The sequence below is a fragment of the Candoia aspera genome, chromosome 1 (genome assembly GCF_035149785.1).
Source record: "Candoia aspera isolate rCanAsp1 chromosome 1, rCanAsp1.hap2, whole genome shotgun sequence".
Classification (NCBI taxonomy): domain Eukaryota; kingdom Metazoa; phylum Chordata; class Lepidosauria; order Squamata; family Boidae; genus Candoia; species Candoia aspera.
Genome location: NC_086153.1, coordinates 4,390,941 through 4,411,225, shown reverse-complemented (window position 1 = coordinate 4,411,225; position 20,285 = coordinate 4,390,941). Strand labels below are relative to the sequence as shown.

The window sequence follows — 20,285 nt, the reverse complement described above, 5'->3', positions numbered from 1 at the left end:
TTATTTCTGATGCCTGTTTCTATAGCCACTGCAAACAGACTCTTAAAATCCTTGGGTTGGAAGGGACCTTGGAGGTCATGGAACCCAACCTTCTGCCCAGTGCAGGAATCCTCAGACCATCACGGTCAATGGCTGTCCCATTTTGCCTTGAAAACCTCCAGTGATGGAGCACCCACCACTACAGGGGGCAGGCTGTTCCCCTGGTTAATAGTTTTTATGGTCCAGCAATTTCTCCTTATTTGAAGTTTGGGTCTCCCTCTGTAAAGCTTCCACCCACTGGTTTTTGCTCTATCTTTGCAAGCTCTGAAGAACACACACCTCCTTCTCTGTAACATCCCTTCATGCATTGGAAGACGGCTATCACGTCTCCCCTTAGTCTTGTCTGCTCAGACTAAACATTCCTAATTCTTTTAAACATTCTTCACAGAATTTAGCTTTCAAGATCTTCACCAACTTTGTGATGGAGCTTTTAAAGGTTCATAAAAGAACTCCAAGCAGCCAAACAGCAAGCTTGCAGAGTAGAAGCATGGACCAAAAAAGAGAACTTGCACATTAAGCTTAATTACATTCAGAAATAAATTCAGTCTTCACACTGTAGTTAGATGAAGAAAAATAGAGATAGCTTACTTCTATTCAGTAGATCTGGAAACAGGTAGGTTCATAGTAAAAAGCATTTATTCATCACTGGTTCTTTGTAGACGCTTTCGAAAAAGCGAGAGCCGCATCCTGCAGCAGCTCCTGCTTGCATGTGTGCCAGAAGGGTAATGGAGATTGTTAATCCCCAAACCCGAGGAGGAGGAAGTGGAAATCAGGTGACCCATGTGACATCCCACAAGCACAACAGAGATGCGTTTGCTAGAGAGACTCCCTTATGCTTATGAGACAATGCTGAGTTGACCCCTGATAATTCCAACACTTTGTTGGTCTTCTCTCCGCCCTTTCCAGTTCTTTAGCATCCTTCTTGTATTGTGGTGAACAGAACTAGACGCAGTATTCCAGGTGCAGTCTGACCAGTGATACAGGTGGTCCTCGACTTACGACCACAATGGCGACTGAAACTCCCATTGCAAAGTGAGGTGGTCGTTAAGTGAGCCACAACTGATTTTATGACCTTTTTTTGCCACAGTTGTTAAGTGAATCATGTGATCATCAAGCGAATCTGGCTTCCCCCATTGACTTTGCTTGTTGGAAGCCGGCTGGGAAGGTCGCAAATGGCAATCTCGTGACCCCAAGACACTGCAATCATCATAAATACTTGCCAGTTGCCAAGTGCCTGAGTTTTGATCATGTTACTGTGGGAACACTGTGATGGTCATAAGTGTGAGGACTGGTCGCAAGCCACTTTTTTCAGCGCTGTCTTAACTTCGAACGGTCGCTAAACAAATGGTCATAAGTCGAGGACTACCTGTAAATAGTTTTTGACCATCTTCCTGTAGCTTCTCTTTAGGGACCCGAACACAGCTATGATGTCTCCCCTCCATCTTTTCTCCAGATGGAACATCCCCAACTCCTTGAGTCCTTAAGTCCCTGTATGACCTTCATTGCCATCCTCTGAACCTGTTCTAGCAGCCGCCTCCTCTTAAAAAACGAACGATATGAGTTCCTAATGAAGCAGCAGCTATTGATAAGGAATTCAGGGAACGCACCCAGAGGAGACCACAGATGTCCCGATTCCTGGAAAATACTCAGGGGCCCAAGCTCCTGAGACGAGGCATTGCTCATTCATGCTCTGCATCCCTTTGAGATTTTTTTTCCCAGCCCGACATTCCTAACAGCTGGATATAACAGACATTTTAATTTCTGCACCATGCCTTTAATAGAGTATTGCTCTCCGGATGCTGCAATAAATTCAGATGGCATTTCTTTTTTTAGATTATGCAGTACCACATTTAAGGCCTGCAAACCCAGGCCTGCAAGCTGTGCCCAGGTAGCTGTTTCTAGGTGCAGAAACTGCAAGGTGCATATTTTGGGAGAAAATTCCAGAATGCTCATTCCTGGTCAGGAGCCAGTAACACAGTATTCCGGGTACAGGATTTGGGGTCGGAAATGCAGCATCCCATCCTGCTGAACGAGCAAGAGGTGCTCCCTGAACTCAGCAGGAACGGCTAAGCGTATTTTAAAATATATAAAGGAATAATGTTTCAAACTAGAGTCTAAAATTACTCAGTCGCCTGGTTCCAAGTAGGAGTGTCACAGAAAGATGAACACAGCTGCCTTCTTTAAATTCCAGAAAAGGGTATAAGAAAGCGTGAGCAGGAATGATAGTACAGAATCTATGTTGTTGTTTATTCGTTTAGTCGCTTCCGACTCTTCGTGACTTCATGGACCAGCCCACGCCAGAGCTTCCTGTCGGTCGTCAACACCCCCAGCTCCCCCAGGGACAAGTCCGTCACCTCTAGAATATCATCCATCCACCTTGCCCTTGGTCGGCCCCTCTTCCTTTTGCCCTCCACTCTCCCTAGCATCAGCATCTTCTCCAGGGTGTCCTGTCTTCTCATGATGTGGCCAAAGTATTTCAGTTTTGCCTTTAATATCATTCCCTTAAGTGAGCCGTCTGGCTTTATTTCCTGGAGGATGGACTGGTTTGATCTTCTGGCAGTCCAAGGCACTCTCAGAATTTTCCTCCAACACCACAGTTCAAAAGCATCGATCTTCCTTCGCTCAGCCTTCCTTATGGTCCAGCTCTCGCAGCCATATGTTACTACAGGGAACACCATTGCTTTAACTATGCGGACCTTTGTTGTCAGTATGATGTCTCTGCTCTTAACTATTTTATCGAGATTGGTCATTGCTCTTCTCCCAAGGGTTAAGCGTCTTCTGATTTCCTGACTGCAGTCAGCATCTGCAGTAATCTTCGCACCTAGGAATACGAAGTCTACAGAATCTATAACCAGCCAGATTTCAAACCCTCCTAGTTCCCTTCCCAAGGGGACACCACTTGGATCTCCTTTTATCTCTACAAGCCATTGTGTGAGTTGATGATGGATGACTGTTTACATTCTCTGCATTCCTGCTCTCCCATTTAGGCAAGTTCCCAATTTAGGTTACAATCTTCCAGCCAACCCAATAAGCCCTGAGAAGTCCTCCTGTGTTTAATTACAGGTAGTCCTCGACTTATTTTATTTTTTTATTTATATTTATTTATTATTCAAATTTTGTTACCGCCCATCTCCCTCAAAAGAGGGACTCTGGGCGGTTTACAACGAAATTCATACCATAACAATAAACATTAAAATCCGATAAAAATAAAAACAAATTACCAATGTAAAATACAATATAAATAAATTTAAATATAAAAAAACTTACAACCATTCGTTTAGCGCCCATTCAAAGTTACAATAGCACTGAAAAAATGACCAGTCCTCACACTTATGACTGTTACAGTTTCCCCGCGGTCATGTGATTGCAATCCAGGCGCTTGGCAACTTGGCAACTTACAATAGTCGCAGCATCCTGCAGTCACATGGTCGCCATTTGTGACCTTCCCAGCTGGCTTCCGATGAGCAAAGTCATCGGGAAGTTGGCAGGAGGTCGCAAGTTACAGTTACGTGATGTCTTGCTTAACAACCCCAGCAAAAAAGGCTGTAAAATAGGGTGCAGTCACGTGATGCCTCACTTAACAACCACACTGCTTAACAATGAATTTTCCGGTCCCCAATGTGGTCGTAAGTCGAGGACTAACTGCATACCAATGCGAATAGTGATTCTCCACAGGATAACATCAAACTTAGGAGCAAAAGAAACACATACCTGTTAGAAAAACCAGGATGTCTCCAGCTGAGCCATTCAAATGGACATCCAAGGTCACTTTGACAGTCTGAAACAAACAATGCTAAGAGTTTAGGAGGCGTTCACGTGCAATTTTCTTTCACACTGTGCTAACTCCTACTCACTTGCAACAGCTGCCAAAGGTCCTGTGGGATGCTCCCGTCATCCCATTTCCATCTAATCACACAGACATGGACCAAAATGATACATGTAGATTAGACAAAAGGTTTGCATTCGCTGCTCCCATCACAGGGCAATTTAAATGATGGAAACAGAGGAATGCAGGAGGACACACACTTTTCCTGAAAGTCAAACAACACTGCACCTTAAAGGCGCATGTGCGCACATACACACATGTATCGCAGCAGAATTTTTTTTTAGTCCATTTCATTGGATAAAAGCAGCAAAAAAAAAAGGATTTCATAAACATCCATGATTGAGAGGGACAGGGAGATTGCAAAAGGAGAGATCCAAGGGAAATGAAATTTGGAAGGTGCAGACAGTGAAAATTACCATGTGATAGTGGCCATTCACATCCTACAGGTAGTTGTCACTGTCTACACTGCCCGCAATTTGATTCTCTTCTTTTATTCTTCCTCCCCGTAGGGGTATAGGGAATTTCCTCTCGGGAGAATCTTCCAGGTAGCTAAAGACTTGAACTACAGTCCACAAAAGCTGTAATAAATTTGCCAGTTTTTCAGGGGTCACAAGGCTCTGACGCTTTTCCTACAACGGATGAGCATGACTTCCCCTCCAGAAACGAGGACAGAAGACCAACGTTTCGGTCCTTTGGCATTTCCCTCCTGTACAGAAACACGGTGGTTTTGGAAAGCTTGTTTAATCTTCAGAACACTTGCAAAGTTTTATTTATTGATTTATTTATTAAACAAATTCATTAAACAAATTTATAAGGCCTCGCACACAGCGACTCCGGGCAGCTTACAAAATTAAAAACCATAAAAATACAATAGACACCCACCAGCGGCAGCAAACGCATTTATTTTATTTATTAAACAATAAATTGTTTAATTTATTTAATCTGGCTTTGATATGGAGCTCCAGGGACTCCCCATAAACCACCCTTTACGGAACCACATTCCTACAAATACAGTAACGAGGCAATCCTACATTCCAATCGGTTACGATTATTTGAAAAACTAGTGGCCATTTCTGATCCTTTTCTGCTTAATCTTTCAATAAAGATTACTCGGTTGGAAACTGGAAGGGTTTTAAGGCTTTCCTACAGCTTGCCTTGTCATACCCGTGTTCCAAACCGCTTGGCTAGACAAATACGTAGTTTTTAAGGGGATTAAAGAACGGCTGCAAAAATAAAGACTACATAATCCTGCTCAAAAAGGTGAAATAACTGGGCACCGGCCACAAGAACCCAGGTTATGTCTTCTGACTAATCCTGGATGCTGTTCATCTGCTTCTGGAATGGAACCAGGGGCGTTGGAGGGGGTCAAAAAGGTCAAAATGGCAGCCCCGCCACGCAATTGAAATCCCGGCCCCTTTAAGCCTGTTGACCATGATCGTAGAGTCACTTCTCGTGAGATGGGCGGCTATATACATTTGATAAATAAATAATCCTGTGGTTGTGTCATCTGGATTTTATCCCCTCCTTCTGGGGACACCCGTGCTGTTCCTCCTAAATTAGTATGAGCATCGTGCTAATTTTTTCCCCTTTTCCCTTTTCTAAAGGGGGAAAAAAAGATACAAAAACACACCTAGGTTCTTTGCACGACTGTCAGGTTGATTTGGACACTCCAGTCATGCCCCTTCCCATTAAAAGATACTGAAAACAATGCTTCCTGTTACAGGTAGTCCTCACTTAACAACTGCAACTGGGACCAGAATTTCAGATGCTAAGCAAAGCAGTCGTTAAGCAAATCCAATCCGATTTTACATCCTTTTTTGGGGTGATCGTTAAGCAAACCACGTGGTCATTAAGCACATGGTTCCCCATTGATTTTGCTTGCTGGAAACCCATTGGGAAGACCAAAAATGGTGATCACATGACCGCAGGACACTGCAACAGTTGTAAGTGGAACCAGTTTCCAAGTGCCCAAATTGCGATCACGTGGCCGCAGGGATGCTGCGACGGTTGTAAGTGTGAGGACTGACGGCGAGTTGTTTTTTCAGCACCGTCGTAAGTCTGAACGGTCACTAAACAAATGGTTGTTAAGCGAGGACTAGACGTAAGCCCACCCAAGTTCCTTTTCTCAAGCTTAGCAGAAACACAAGTTTTGCAATGCTATGAATTTCCACCTGATGTCCCAAAGTGCAAGCCACAGTCAATAACCCAGTACAAGAAGTGGTAAGACATTAATTTGAGTTTCCCCGGGATTGTGCCAGCTGGGGGATTCTGGGAGTTGTAGTCCCAAGACAATCTGGTGGGCACCAGCTTGGGAGAAGACTACACCCATCCCAAGCAAACCGCTTTTTTAAAAAGCCTTTGATTTCTTTGAGTGTCTCCTTCTCTGTGCATCAGAAGAAGCCAGAGATAAGAAGGAAAAGGTAGAAAAAAATTGTATCTCTCAGAGAATGAGATCTGCGTTTGGCTTCAAAGCTTCTGGCTGAAAAACTCTGGAAAAACTATCCCCTTTATCCATCTCCAGTATGGACATGGGGTAGAGAGTCAGGTTTAAGGTGCTTCTCCCTCACAAAAGCTCCCTGGCTGACTTGGTTACTCCCTCATAGCCCAGCCTACCCTACAGGGCTGTTGTTGTGGAAAAAGGAGGAACAGAAGCATCTCTGTTCCTGTCAGCCTTACCAGGCAGACCAGACAGGAAGCATGACCAGATGAGCTAATTCTACTTTATTGGAAAGCTACCTTGACAGAATCTTTCAAGTCAGAAAGTACAAATCTCTCGCTGTCTCCTTTACAGCCTGAGAAACTAGGGAGGGTCCCTCCTGAGCCTTTTGCCCCATCCATTATGCAGCTGAGGGCTATGCTCCCTCTTACTTGACCATTCTCTAGGCAGCATCTCTTCACCCCATCTCCCAAGGTCTTTCTCACATACCGTTACAGTCCCACCTTGAGCTCCTAGAGGGAAAGGGGGCTGTAGATTAACAAATAAAACGATGCGACTGAGTTGGTAACACCATCATCGCGCTGCTGATGTTACCTAGCTGGCTAATGAAACATCTGCATGCCAACAACCAAGCTCAGAGACCACCAAGAGCTCCAGAAACAAATAAAATGGAAGGGACCAGCCGGTACCTCGGTGATGTATGCAGAGCTGTTGACATCCCTGGGGCCCAGGCCGTCACAGAAGATCTGCTCCACCAGATACTCCCTTCCTGGAATCTCCACCACCGAGCAACATCCAAAGAACGCTGAGAACTTCTCCACGTCCAGGGTGGCCGACATCACCACAACCTTCAGGGGTTCCTTCCTTTTGATATCTTTTTCCTGGTGGAGCAGTTGCTTCAACAGGCCAAAGAGGATATCCTGAAAGAGAGGGGGTGCTACTAAGTCCCATGTTTGAGAAACAGCCCTTTTCCAAACATGGGACCAAGTGGTGGTCTTTCACAGCCAGTCCTGAGTTGACCCTTCCATTGGCACAAATACTCCCAGCTACCAGGGGTATACCAGCCAAGGCTTCTTTGATGGAGGAAAACAGTGCAACTGAAGGAGGAAGCTTCCAATCTAAGACTCGCGCTAGAATTTCAGCAGGCTCTCAAATGTTTTAAAGTCACTAGTCCACATGAATTAGAGCTAGCCAGGAGGGGAATCTAATCTAAAAGGAAAGACTGAGACTGTAGTACTGCACGCTCCAGAAGGGAACGGACCCAGGGGAATTCCCGTGGGAGGGTAAAAAAAAATAAAAATGGCACCTGCAGCCATGGAATTGAAGCCCCGGCCCTTTTCAGGGCATCACACTTGCGACGCACATAAAATGAGGCAAAGGTTTCGGTCATGACAGCAACCTGACTCCCCCCTGGTCTTTTTATATTATATTATTTTATTTTATTATTATAAAACACAAGCAGTACACTATATTATTTGTGTGCGTTGGTATTTATATAGTGTTGCCTGGAGTTTATTACCACTCTGATATTTAGATAATTTAAACCTTTAAAGTTAAAAAGAAGGTTTATGTCAATACTGACTATGATTTCTAAAAGGTTAATGTCGATCAGCGTAAGATTGCTTAGATTTTACATCCAAAGCTGGATGTGGCATGGATGAACAACTGCAAAATACATTAAATTATTTATTATACAATAAAAATTTCTATCTTGAGCTTAATACTTAACACTAAGGTGTCCGCTCTACTCCCGCTGTTGTTTATGCATATTAAAGAACAAAAACAAAAATAAACAACTAAGAGAAAGCTCAAAAATCTATTTGGCTTCTAATTCTCCTCTTCTTGTGCTTATAAACAATTTGTGGTGTTTATAAACATTTAGGCCTCCTTAGAAACCATACTGAATTTTTTTATATTTGCCATGCTGCATAATATATTTTATATATATGGGAACCATCCTGACATTTTTGATCCCCCAACAGACCATTATCTTCCTGTCTCTCAGAAAGAATATTATGCCAAGGGGGGCAGCATCTAAACTGGCCCATGTATCAAACTTTTGGTTTGACTTTGGCTGCATTCACTTTTCTGCACTAAGAGCTAGCATTTGAGTCTACAGTTTTCCTTCTCCCTCCCATGCCCTCTTCTTTTTGTGCTGTGTCTTTCAAATCCAGGGCCACAGAGCTAAGTGCCAGTATTGCTTGAACGGATGAACGAATGGCTGGCTGGCTGGCTGGCTGCAACCAACCCAGAGAAATAACTCTTCATCTGCCTGTTTCTTTAGTACTGACCGTGCAGAGACTCCGCTCGTGAGCTTCATCCAGAACAACGACGCTATACTGGGTCAGATGCGGGTCTGCCAAGATCTGCCTTAACAGGCAGCCGTCTGTCAGATACTTGATCGCAGTTTCCTGTGCCATTTAGAATCAGTATTTAGTCAGAAATGTCATTTTGATTTCAGCAATGAAAGCAGAGTTTTCCATGATTTTGTACCAAAGCACCAGAGTTTTAAGACTGTACTAGACCACCCTGTGGCCTGTTGGGCCATCCTTCGAGAGAAAGCTAGTGCAGTCTGATGTGACCAGAATGAACATTAAATTTTAGGCTGACCGTATTTTTTTTACCCCAATGCTGGCCAGTCCCGTGATCATCTAAGAAGAGTATATATCTTAAACAGAAAAATAATTGGAGTGGCAAACAGACTTCAATAATAAGCCAGTATTTCCTTACCTAAACAGAGAAACAAAATGATCACGGGTGGGCAAAAAAGCAGGGGGAATGGGAATGACTTCCGACTTCCTGCCAGCTTCCCCACTGACTTTGCTTGTGGGAAGCTGGCAGGGAGTGCCGGAAATCAGGATCACGTGACCACGGAGACGCTGCAACGGCCACAACCCTGCAAATAAAACTGGTTTGAACATCGTGGAAATTTCAATTCCACAGAAGTAACAGCTCCTGGATTTTTTTATGCATTCTTTAAGTTAGTGGATTTTAGGTATTTTTGATTCAAAAATTGTTGTGGTCTAATGCACCATTTGGGCTAACTTGAGGGTACAAACAGAAAAACAGATAAACACAATGAGAGTTTTAGTAGTATACATATACCCACAAACATGCACAATTCACCCTGGGCGTGAGAAACAGGAGGCACGCATTGTTGGCAAACAGACGCAGCATGAACCAAGTTTTATATCAGCCTCCCAATTTTGCAATTAGCTTGGTTTCCTTAGAAAGTTTTGGCGGAGGGGGGGAACCATGATTGAGGTGTACCAAATCAATGCACAGACTGGGGAAAATGAATGGGGACAGGTTTTTCTCCCTCTCTTCAAACAACAGAACCAGGAGTCAGTCAATGAAGCTGGCTGGTAAGGGATTTATAAGGAAAGCACTTATTCATGCAGCCTATTAATTCACCTGTGGAACTCATTGCCACAAGATGTAAGCTGGATGGCTTTAAAAAACGACTGCATAAATGCAGGAAACAGATCCATCGAGGGATATCACCTCTACTATTATGTCTGGGCTGTGTTCACTTTAGCTCCAAATACCGGCTGCAGGGGAGACACAGGTCAAAAAAGTCAAGACGGCAGCTGTGGCTGCATGATCAAAGTCGGCACACATAAAAAGGGGACAGGATTACAATTGCAGCTGCCATTCCTGCTTGCAAGCCCCGCAGAGGCATCAGGATGGGCAATTTTGTGAGACACAAAACACTGGACTAAGAGCAGCCTTGGCCTGATCCAGCACAGCTATTCTTAATTTCTTAAAAAAAGGATAATGTCATTAAAGGTGAACCAACATAGAGAATGCCATCCCTGGCACGATACTATCGCAGGCAGAGACTGGCATTTCCACCATTGGCTGCTGACCTTATAACTGGACATTCTGCAAACTGAATTCCGAATTTTGGCACTGCCAAGCAGCTGCCCATCTGTCAATTCAGTTTATTCAAATAAGCGTGTCTCTTCTACACTGTTGTGCCCAGGGAATAATTAAATCCTACAAGATCTGGCCGTCTGGGGAGATTTCACCCCCATTTAATTTTTATTTAATCTGGGGAAGTGGTGGACATAATGTGGGTTTGTCTGCTGTAGGCTCATCATCATGTTGATATTACTGAACTATCGCAAACTCAAGATCAAAAAGCTGCTGCTTTTAAAACATACAACCTACTACCAACCCGTCGCTTTTTCCCATTCTTGTGGGACCTCCGTTACAATAAATCTGTCTGGGGCTCCCACCAACTTTTAAAGCGGCTTCCACGTGGGAAAGTTTGAAACAAGTATTAATCCATCAAAAAAGCCACCATTTCTGTGCTGGATTTGTTCTGCCCTTCCTGACATTTTATCTTTCCTGTTGCTAAGCTTTATAAGTTGCCTAAAGGGAGTTCTCCACCCAAAAAGACAATGCTTTTTATTTAATGACTAAAAAAAATAACCATTGTATAATTTCATAATAATAATAACAATTACATATAATTAAAGTATTTAACTATTATTATTTAAACAAAATGTAATTTATATTAAATATTAAGAGGACCTCATTTTAAATATCTGCTTATCAGACTCAAGGACTTTTTTTCCTCCTCCCTCCCCATTCTTTTTTCCTTGTGTGCTGTGCGATGCCTTTTTTTGACTGGAAGCCTAAAAACAGGCACTATCATGTAATTCCACATAAGCCAGAAGTCTCCTCTGACTAAAAAACAGCATACAAATACTCAAATAAATAAAAATAAATCCCAAGATCCCATTCCAATTCATACCCCTGAGATGCATTCCTCAAAGCGAACTTGGTAGCCCACAGTGCTTCCCAATGGGCAGCCTAGTTCCTCTGCCACTCTTTCAGCCACAGTTATAGCAGCCATGCGCCGTGGCTGTGTCACAGCAATTGTGCCATGCCTGGCAAATCCTATGAAAAGCAAGCAAAAGATTATCCAGTTTCACAAAAGACCAGAAACAATAAGCAAAGACGACCCTTTGAAACACACCAGAATTTATTCACCTCTGTAATGGTATGTGGAAATGACCATGGGAGACAGGAGGAAGAGCCCAGACCAGGCAATGGTCACGTAAGAGGCAGCTGAGCCCAGAGAAGGAATGGGGGCAAGGCAAACATCTCAGAAGGGACCCTCCCTAGTTTCTTGGACTGAAAGGCGAGGGGGGGGGGGAACAGATGTACTTTCAGACTTGTGATATTCTGTTAATATAACCTTACAATAAAGTAGAAGTAATCCATCTGGTTTTGGTTCCTGTCTGGACTACCATGCTAGGCTGACATCAATCTTGCAAGTCTGGAAGTGCATTCTACCACTCCTGGAATCCCTGACGTGTCTGTTTCTTGACCTGGCCTACCTCAAAAGGCTGACATCAGTCTTGAAAGCTTGTCAAGGTCTCTATCCCCTCTTATACTAAACAAAATCAAGGTGGAGTTATTTTGAGTTTCCCTCGCACATTTCCCCTTATTCTTAGGGCTGCATAACCTTTTCTGCAAGTCCCCTTAATAGCCTGTTCATTCCATGCCTATGCCCAAGATCAGCTCCACACACCTTCACAGTATGGATAACGAGCAGAAAACCAGTGAGAACTGAAACTGGGGGGGGGGGGGAAGGCAAACAAAAATGTCTTGATCCCCTATGTCCAATAAGCTGTGGGCTCCCCTGTAGCTCTGATGTCACCATGCAAATGCCCCACTGATCTACTTGCATTGGATAGGATGACACCAGTAGGAAATGGTGTCATTTCATGACGACATTCTCACATGCTTGTCACTATTTTGCTGTCATCGTGGATGGTGACAGCCTCCTTGACTTAAATGCTCAATCTGGGTATGAATGTAGATCAGTGTTCTTCAACCTTGGCAACTTTAAGAGGAGTAGACTTCAACTCCCAAAATTCCCCAACCAGCATGCTAGCTGGGGAATTCTGGGAGTTGAAGTCCACATCTCTTAAAGTTGCCAAGGTTGAAAAACACTGATGTAACTTTTTAAAGAAACCATCCATTCTTGGTGACCCCTTTCCAAGGAAGCTAAACTTTGGCAGTTGCTCATGCCTGTGCACCTTGGAAGTGGGATCTACTCGTGTGTAAATGCCATTACCTTCTTCAAATAAGTATTTGGGAAGTTGGGTGGTTTTTCCACTTCCTGTCTCTCCAGTCACCACCACAAACGTGTTGCCTTGAATGGCCTCCACTAATTTCCTTCGGTATTTGCTAATGGGCAGAAGCTCAGAACTCCGGGTTTTTTTCTTTCCTCCCTTCGGCATTTTGGATGGTTGCTGTCGGTACAAAGGGCCAGGCCTCTGAGCAAAACGGGTAAACATGCCGTTAAGAGACAAATTAATCCAAACACTTCTTTTTTTGCAATGTTAAAGTTGCATAAGTCCATTGGAAATGGTGGGGCATCTGATTAAACATGCACAGGATTCTCTGTAGGGGATGATGGTTGAGTTTGCTAGTCAGGAGCACTTGCCAGGTGTATGTGTCAGAATCTGCAGACAGTAGGCACAACTTTGGAAACAGAACTTCTGTTTTGTTTGCGCAGGGCTTCAATCACAATATTGTACCCTGCTACCTTGCAGAATTCAGACCCCTACACACCCTGGGGCTAGCTTTCCTTCTCCTTCCCCATCCTCTTTCCTTTCATGCCACGTCCTTCAGATTGTCCAGCTGCAAGTAAAGGCCATCTCTCCTTTTAATCTTTTCACATCGGTATGCAGCATTTATTAAATTATTGATCGCAGAATGCATTTTCAGACGACCTAAGAGCAAGCCCGTCGCTGCTCGGCCACAACTCCCGCCTCACCTCCGTCCCACTGAACGCAAGAGGACTCACTTCGCGAGGCACGCACCTAGAAACCGGTTGCTCCTATCGCAGACACTTCTGGTTTGCAACAAAAACAGCAAGAAAACCGCGATTAGGGCAGAGTTTGCAATTCCCCACGTTGGGGAAACTGCACTGGGGAGAAAGTGGCGGGGTGGGTGGGACGAGCAATCCGACTACGAATCAAATTAACCAGGCAAGCTGGTGGGGGCACCCCGTAACCTGCCGAATTGCAAAACTCAGGTGAGGCATGCTGGGAGTTGTAGTTCCACAGCATCCGAAGAGCCACAGAGACCCAGTGCCCGAAGCCAAGGGACCATGAGGCTTAAGCCGGGCACCGCCGACATCCTGCAGTACGCTACCCATCCTCCACAGCCGGCCACGCCTGCCCCCTGGAAACAACCCTTACCCTTTGCAGGCCAGCCCTTCCACCAGTGGCCAGCAGCCACGTGACTCCTGGAGACCACGTGAGGCCAGGGCCTTGCCTTGACGTCACGCCCCGCCTTGCACAAGCCCCACCCGCCCATCCAGCCCCGCCCCCTTTTTTGGCTCAGCTGTAGTTCTTTGGACGGTCGTCAGACGGGAAATTGATTGATTGATTGATTGACACATCATTGCAACATTGGCAGTTTTATTTCCATCTTTCCTATAGCCTGGAATTTATATTTTTCCCTGCTGCCCTGTCCTGAGTTTACAGCTGCGTTCAGCTTTCCCCTGTGGCCATAAGAGCTTTTTCCTGGCGAATTACAAGCAGCTCAGACCTCATCCGGATATAAATAAAGTTAGGGCGGGTTGACCCACTGGACACTTACTTAAACTTGCCTTTGGTTGACCATCTATCAGCAGCACCCGCCCTCTTGCCAATTTTGAACCACGTTGGGGCTGCAGCTACCATCCACCCCACAACATCCCTTTTCAATCTTCACATCCCTTTTCATTTTTGCCACCCTGAATAATTATCCCTAAATCAGAATTATTTATGAACAAACTAAAAAGCACTTGTCCAACCAGGGGCAACTGCAGAAAAAACAGGACGTGTTATGGCAAGCCCTGCCCTGCAGCGATATCACTGTGTATGCGCCTTCTCTATGGGCCATGATTCCATTTTGGGGCGAGGTTTGCCTGGCGACATCAGTGCACATCCTTGGATGCCACCAAAGTATGTAATGTTCCTCGCTTGCAGGCAAAAAACAGGCCAGCCAGCCAGCCCGCCCAACTGGCTTGTTTTTTGCTGGCAATTATAGCAGTGTCTGAAGGGACCTTCAAAAAATCAAGATGGCAGTCACAATCATCCAGCTGAACCTCTACCCATTTTTATGTGTGTTGTGACACATCTTAAAAAAGAGGTGAGGTTTCAATTGCACGGTCCCAGCGGCTGGCTGGCTGGCTGGCTGGCTTTATCTATCTATCTATCTATCTATCTATCTATCTATCTATCTATCTATCTATCTATCTATCTATCTATCTATCTATCAAATTTATTCACCTCCCATCTCACTCAGAGAGTGACTCTGAGCAGTTCACATAAAATAGGAACAAAACATTAGTTAAAATACAATAAAACACTAATACAATGAAAACAATCTTCCTAATAAATGATATGTTCCAAGAGGTAGATGGGAGAGAGTTTAATTTCCAGGGAAATTTTGACTTTTGATCATCGCAGTGCAGGTGCCCCTGTTCCTCAATTTTTTTGCATCTGATTTTCCCCACCTCTCAAGCTCATTTTTCCCTCTTCCCTGATACAAGGATTTCCAAGTTACAGTTCTAACAAACACCTGAAGATGTCAGGCTTGCTGCACTTGTCGTTTGAAAGTTTGGAAATTCTTGGTGCACATTATTTGTGATTGTTAAGTTTGCCCTGTACATGGATTTGATATTATTGATTCAAGTGATTTGTTTAATAAATAATTTAATTGGACATTAAATTATTGAATAAATCACTATTGTGTGCACCTACGGAGCGTTTGACACACATCCCCCAACTGTTATCGGCACCGTTCCAAAGATAATTTCAACAAGTTGTATTCTCACATAAATATATAGGATTGCCATCAAAATTACTAGAAATCGCTCATGGAGGACATTCCTATGAATGTGTGCAGGCTGTGTCTGTGCCACAGACAGGTTGACAAACTCTGATGCATCTGATACTTTCATCCAAGCCTTTGGCTTTTTCTGTTATCCCAACCCATAGGAATTTCTATTGCTGATTTGTAGAAAGCACAAATCTTCACAAAGGCTTCACCCTGGATTAAAGTAGGGCAATCAGAGAGGGACTGCAGAAATCAGGACAATCGCAATGGCAGAAAAGAATTTGAATGCTTGGACCTCTTTACTGTCATCTAGTGTTTATCTGGATTTTTTTTCAGTCTGGATCTAATGACCCTAGCTGGAACCTCCAAATTACAACCACTTCAGGTTTGGACTACACCAAGATTTTGGTGCAAGAATTGTGTACAGTGGGAGTAAAAGAGGCAATGCACCATTGTGTGCACCCCACCACCAGACATGAGTTGCTGCGATTGCGTGATGATGACATCACCCACATGCTTGTCATTTGCCCCTGCCTGAAGACACCCATGTAGAATACAAATCAAATTAATAAATTTATTCATTTGTTCATATAGGGTTACAGGGCAATCTTAACCATATTCATTCAAAAGCAATCCCTTGACCAGTTCTGGGAGACCATCTTTTAACCGTGTATGTTTTCAAACACAGACCTGCAACTGAGATAGAGGGCCCTCAGGGCACCCTCTTGAATCACTAACACTTTTGGGCTGAAGTGGGCCGACTTCTGTAGAACAATAGTTCTCAACCTTGGCAACTTTAAGATGGGTGGACCTCAACTCCCAGAATTCCCCAGCCGGCCTGTTTTCAGATAGGTGGACTTCGACTCCCAGAATTCCCCAGCCGGCCTGCTTTATGATGGGTGGACTTCAACTCCCAGAATTCCCCAGCCAGCATGCTTTAAGATGGGTGGACTTCAACTCCCAGAATTCCCCCATCCAGCAAAAGTTGCTGCGGCTGAGAAACCCTGTCCTAGATCCTTGGTGGGCAGAACTATTTAGTAAACCATGTATAAACAGCAATAATCGTGTAGGTTCTTAGTTCTGCAAGACAAGTTCTTGATCAGTTCCACTTACGCTGCTCTGCTCTCCCCATCAGCTGACGGGAGCCTTACGCACCCACCCTTGGGGGCGGCCTCCTACATCCCACTGTCCTTGGTACAAGCCGGATCGCTCCGATTCTGCTGACACAGAGAAGCCGTGGAGAGACTTGGTGCTTACGCACTGAGGCTTTGTCTGTCTTTGTGCAGATAATCCCTTCCCTTCAGGTCCTCTCAAAGTTAACAGCGGCGGCCTGCAGCCATCACGCCTTGTTAAGCAAAGGACTGCCTGCTGTATAACCCCATTCAGCTCTTCCCTGCAGCCTTCCAGAAAGTAAAATAGGGAGGGGGGGGAGGCAGGTGGAAGACCTCCAAGACTCTCTTGACGTTGCTGCCGACTGAAGGCAGAGGTAAAGGCCCCCTTGAATCAGAATTGCAACCATCCATAATGGATTTTTAGCAACTGAACAGAAATGCTTTCCGTCCCCTTCTCTTGCGATGTTCTTTCAACTGCCCAGCCTAGCCTGGAGAAGTTAGGATTTCCTAGTGGTCTCCCATCCAAGCACTAATTGGAGCTGATGCCACTGAGCACTTTTTCAAGATTAGCCAAGCCGGCTAAGTGCTGCCACCTGTTGAGCTCTTATAAGACCGCAAGTAATATGACAACTGAAAACCAGTTTGGTGTAGAAATGGGGAGACCCTGAGTTCTAGTCCTGCCAACTGGGTGATGTTGGGCCAGTCCCTCCCTCTCAGCCCCAGGAAGAAGAGGAAGAGGAGGGCAAACGGCTCCCAAAAATCTTGCCAAGAAAGTTGCAGGGACTTGTCCAGGCAGTCACCAGGAGTCAACACACACACACACACACACAAAGGCCAAAAGCAAATTTATTACTTCCATTGTATTAATTGGGACTTAATCAGCTACTGAATTAACCCATTTTCTGGATGTGTACACTCCACTAAAGGGAGATGTAGATTAGTGGCGTTGTTGATTGATTAAGCCTATGATCATGTATTCTTACTCAATTAGTTTGGCCAGCTTCCATACGTTGAAAGTCTTCAAAACACCGGAGCTAGCTTCGCCCCAAACATTTGGCAAGGCGGTAAGCTGCGAAAGCTATTCCTGATTCTAGCTCTCTGGAGTCTTTTGTTGCATCAGTAGAAAAGACGCAACACTAAGCCATAAATAAACCATGCAGCCCACAGGCCACGCTAAGCCACCCAAAAGCACATGTCAACACTAACCAAACTTAGTAATTGTGGCTACTCGGTGTTTATTGGCTTGGTTGTCTGAACACCACCTGCATTTAATTAATTGATGTGAAATTTCATTTCAATTTAAATCAATTGGTTTCTGTCCTGGGCCTACCCACTTACGTGGCCCCCCAAATGATTGAGCAACCTTGGAATAAAATGCTTGGCTTTATTGCCCTTTGCAAAACAAGTGGAAATAATTCACCAGAGGGATAGCATCGTCTTGTATAAACTAATTTATGGATAGATGCACGCTGAGAAATAACATCCTTTAAATAGATATTTACATAGGCTATTGCACCTGAAGGGGGAAGACAGTGGCAGAAGTGAATGCGCTTGCTTGCACCCCTGTTGAGGCTCTAATTATAGATGTGGAGTTAACGAACCTCAGCTCTCTTTTCTACTGTTTATTGAATTAGAGTGGTACTAGAAAAGCTTTTTAGCAGAGAATGTCTTCCAAAGGAGTAAGGAAGGGACATTTAAGACAAGCAGTTGCAACGGTCAACATAACTTCAAAGCCCTCTGCAAAAAGTCATCCTTCCTCTATCTGCACTGGTTTGAGTGCGCCCAGAATATTGTACCCCATTCTTATTGGCATCACATTATAGGGAGGAAACTGGAAAAATGGAAGGTGCCTGGAAGGAAAAATTGGTGAGGAACAGTTGGGGGCATTGGATAAATTTGGAGAAGACATGGAGGGGTGTCATGTAGAACAGTGTTTCTCAAATTTAGCCATGTCTAGATGTGTGGAAAGGAGTATGGCAGGGCTGTCTACTCTCACCCTACCTATTCAGCTTGTACGCAGAACACATCATGCAACATGCTGGGCTTGAGGAATCCAAGGCTGGAGTTAAAATCGCTGGAAGAAACATTAACAATCTCAGATATGCAGATGATACCACTTTGATGGCTGAAAGCGAAGAGGAACTGAGGAGCCTTATGATGAAGGTGAAAGAAGAAAGTGCAAAAGCTGGCTTGCAGCTAAACCTGAAAAAAACCAAGATTATGGCAACCAGCTTGATGGATAACTGGCAAATAGAGGGAGAAAATGTAGAAGCAGTGAAAGACTTTGTATTCCTAGGTGCAAAGATTACTGCAGATGCTGACTGTCAGGAAATCAGAAGACGCTTAATCCTTGGGAGAAGAGCAATGACCAATCTCGATCAAATAGTCAAGAGCAGAGACATCACACTGACAACAAAGGTCCGCATAGTTAAAGCAATGGTGTTCCCTGTAGTAACATATGGCTGCGAGAGCTGGACCATAAGGAAGGCTGAGCGAAGGAAGATCGGTGCTTTTGAACTGTGGTGTTGGAGGAAAATTCTGAGAGTGCCTTGGACTGCAAGAAGATCAAACCAGTCCATCCTCCAGGAAATAAAGCCAGACTGCTCACTTGAGGGAATGATATTAAAGGCAAAACTGAAATACTTTGGCCACATAATGAGAAGACAGGACACCCTGGAGAAGATGCTGATGCTGGGGAGAGTGGAGGGCAAAAGGAAGAGGGGCTGACCAAGGGCAAGATGGACGGATGATATTCTAGAGGTGACGGACTCGTCCCTGGGGGAGCTGGGGGTGTTGACGACCGACAGGAAGCTCTGGCGTGGGCTGGTCCATGAAGTCACGAAGAGTCGGAAGCGACTGAACAAATAAACAACAACAACAAGATGTGTGGATTTCAACCCCCAAAATTCCCCAACCAGCATACTGACTGAGGAGTTCTGGGATTTGAAGTCCACACATCTTAAAGTGGCCAAGGTTGAGAAACACTGATGTGCCTTGCTGTTTTAGCCTTTGGAAACTGAAAGGATGGGGGGGAGGGGCTATTGATTACAAGATGTTTTGCAAGCCATTGACCAAAAAAGATGGTGGTGCTTCACAGGCAGGGGGTTGGGCTAGATGACCTCTAGGATTCCTCTATGATTTTATCCCAGCAAAAGCCTCCTAAAGAAGCTGTAGCTGATACACTGCTTTATTTTTTTCCTTTCTTGCTAGATGCTACAAACCTTCCCTGCTACAGGCACAATTCCATTAAGGTTTCCAAATGATCTTTTAAAAAATTAAAGGGCTTTTCTTAATTACCACATACATTAGCGTTTAATCAAAGCATCATGCTAGGAGCCTTGGGAAAAGGCTGCAATTCCACCCAAGGAGATCACCACAGTTTCTCATTGGCAGCTGCTTTCAATCTACATTTTTCACCTTCTTTAGCCAGTGTACCACTCTACCTTTTCCGAATCAGCCAGCACACCTGGGGAGAGCAACAATTTGAAAAAGGGGTGAGGGACGGGTGGGCATCATTTCCATCACTCAACCCCAAACTGCTAATCAACTGACAGACTTGATCTGAAGTAAAAAAAAAAAAAAGCAACAACATATTTTTGGACGGGGAGCCTTATAGCGGGATCTGAGTTGGTTTGTTTATTTATTTTTCAAATTTCTGTCACCGCCCATCTCTCCTGAAAAGGGGACTCTGGGCAGTTTACAACAGAATAAGTTAGCATTGTTTGATCTGGAAAGGGGTCTTGGAGCAATTTCAAACCAGCGTGCAAGTGCTCTTTTTAAAAAAAGCACATTTCATGCTAAAATCGTTAGAAAGGGAATTAAGGTCATTAAATTGTTTATTTAAAATAATTTAAATTAAAATGGAAGGAAGGAAGGAGAGAGAAAGAGGGAGGGAGGGAAGCAAGGAGAGAGAGAAAGAAAGAGAGGCAGTGAAGGAAGGAAAGAAGGAAGGAGAGAGAGAAGGAAGGAAGGAAGGAAGGAAGGAAGGAAGGAAGGGGGAGGGTGGGAGGAGAGAGAA

The 20,285-nt window shown here is 44.4% G+C and overlaps 2 protein-coding genes across 4 annotated transcripts in view; one reads left to right on the top strand and one right to left on the bottom strand.

Annotated features, from left to right (window-relative positions):
• PTRH2 (peptidyl-tRNA hydrolase 2) overlaps positions 1–1,649 on the top strand; it is a 126,128-nt gene extending 124,479 nt beyond the window's left edge. The window contains exon 3 of the transcript XR_010067428.1: positions 1,638–1,649. The gene's annotated coding sequence lies outside the window, so the exon portion shown is untranslated. The remainder of the gene's footprint in view (positions 1–1,637) is intronic.
• Positions 1–12,762, bottom strand: part of DHX40 (DEAH-box helicase 40) — a 40,056-nt gene extending 27,294 nt beyond the window's left edge. For all 3 annotated transcript variants that reach the window (XM_063296372.1, XM_063296377.1, XM_063296383.1), the window contains exons 1-5: positions 12,397–12,762; positions 11,065–11,210; positions 8,594–8,713; positions 6,992–7,222; positions 3,751–3,817 (exon numbers count right to left, since the gene is read on the bottom strand). In XM_063296372.1, coding sequence (XP_063152442.1) covers positions 3,751–3,817; positions 6,992–7,222; positions 8,594–8,713; positions 11,065–11,210; positions 12,397–12,619 — 787 coding nt within the window. In that variant the 5' untranslated portion in view covers positions 12,620–12,762. The remainder of the gene's footprint in view (positions 1–3,750; positions 3,818–6,991; positions 7,223–8,593; positions 8,714–11,064; positions 11,211–12,396) is intronic.
• Positions 12,763–20,285: the final 7,523 nt, after the last annotated feature.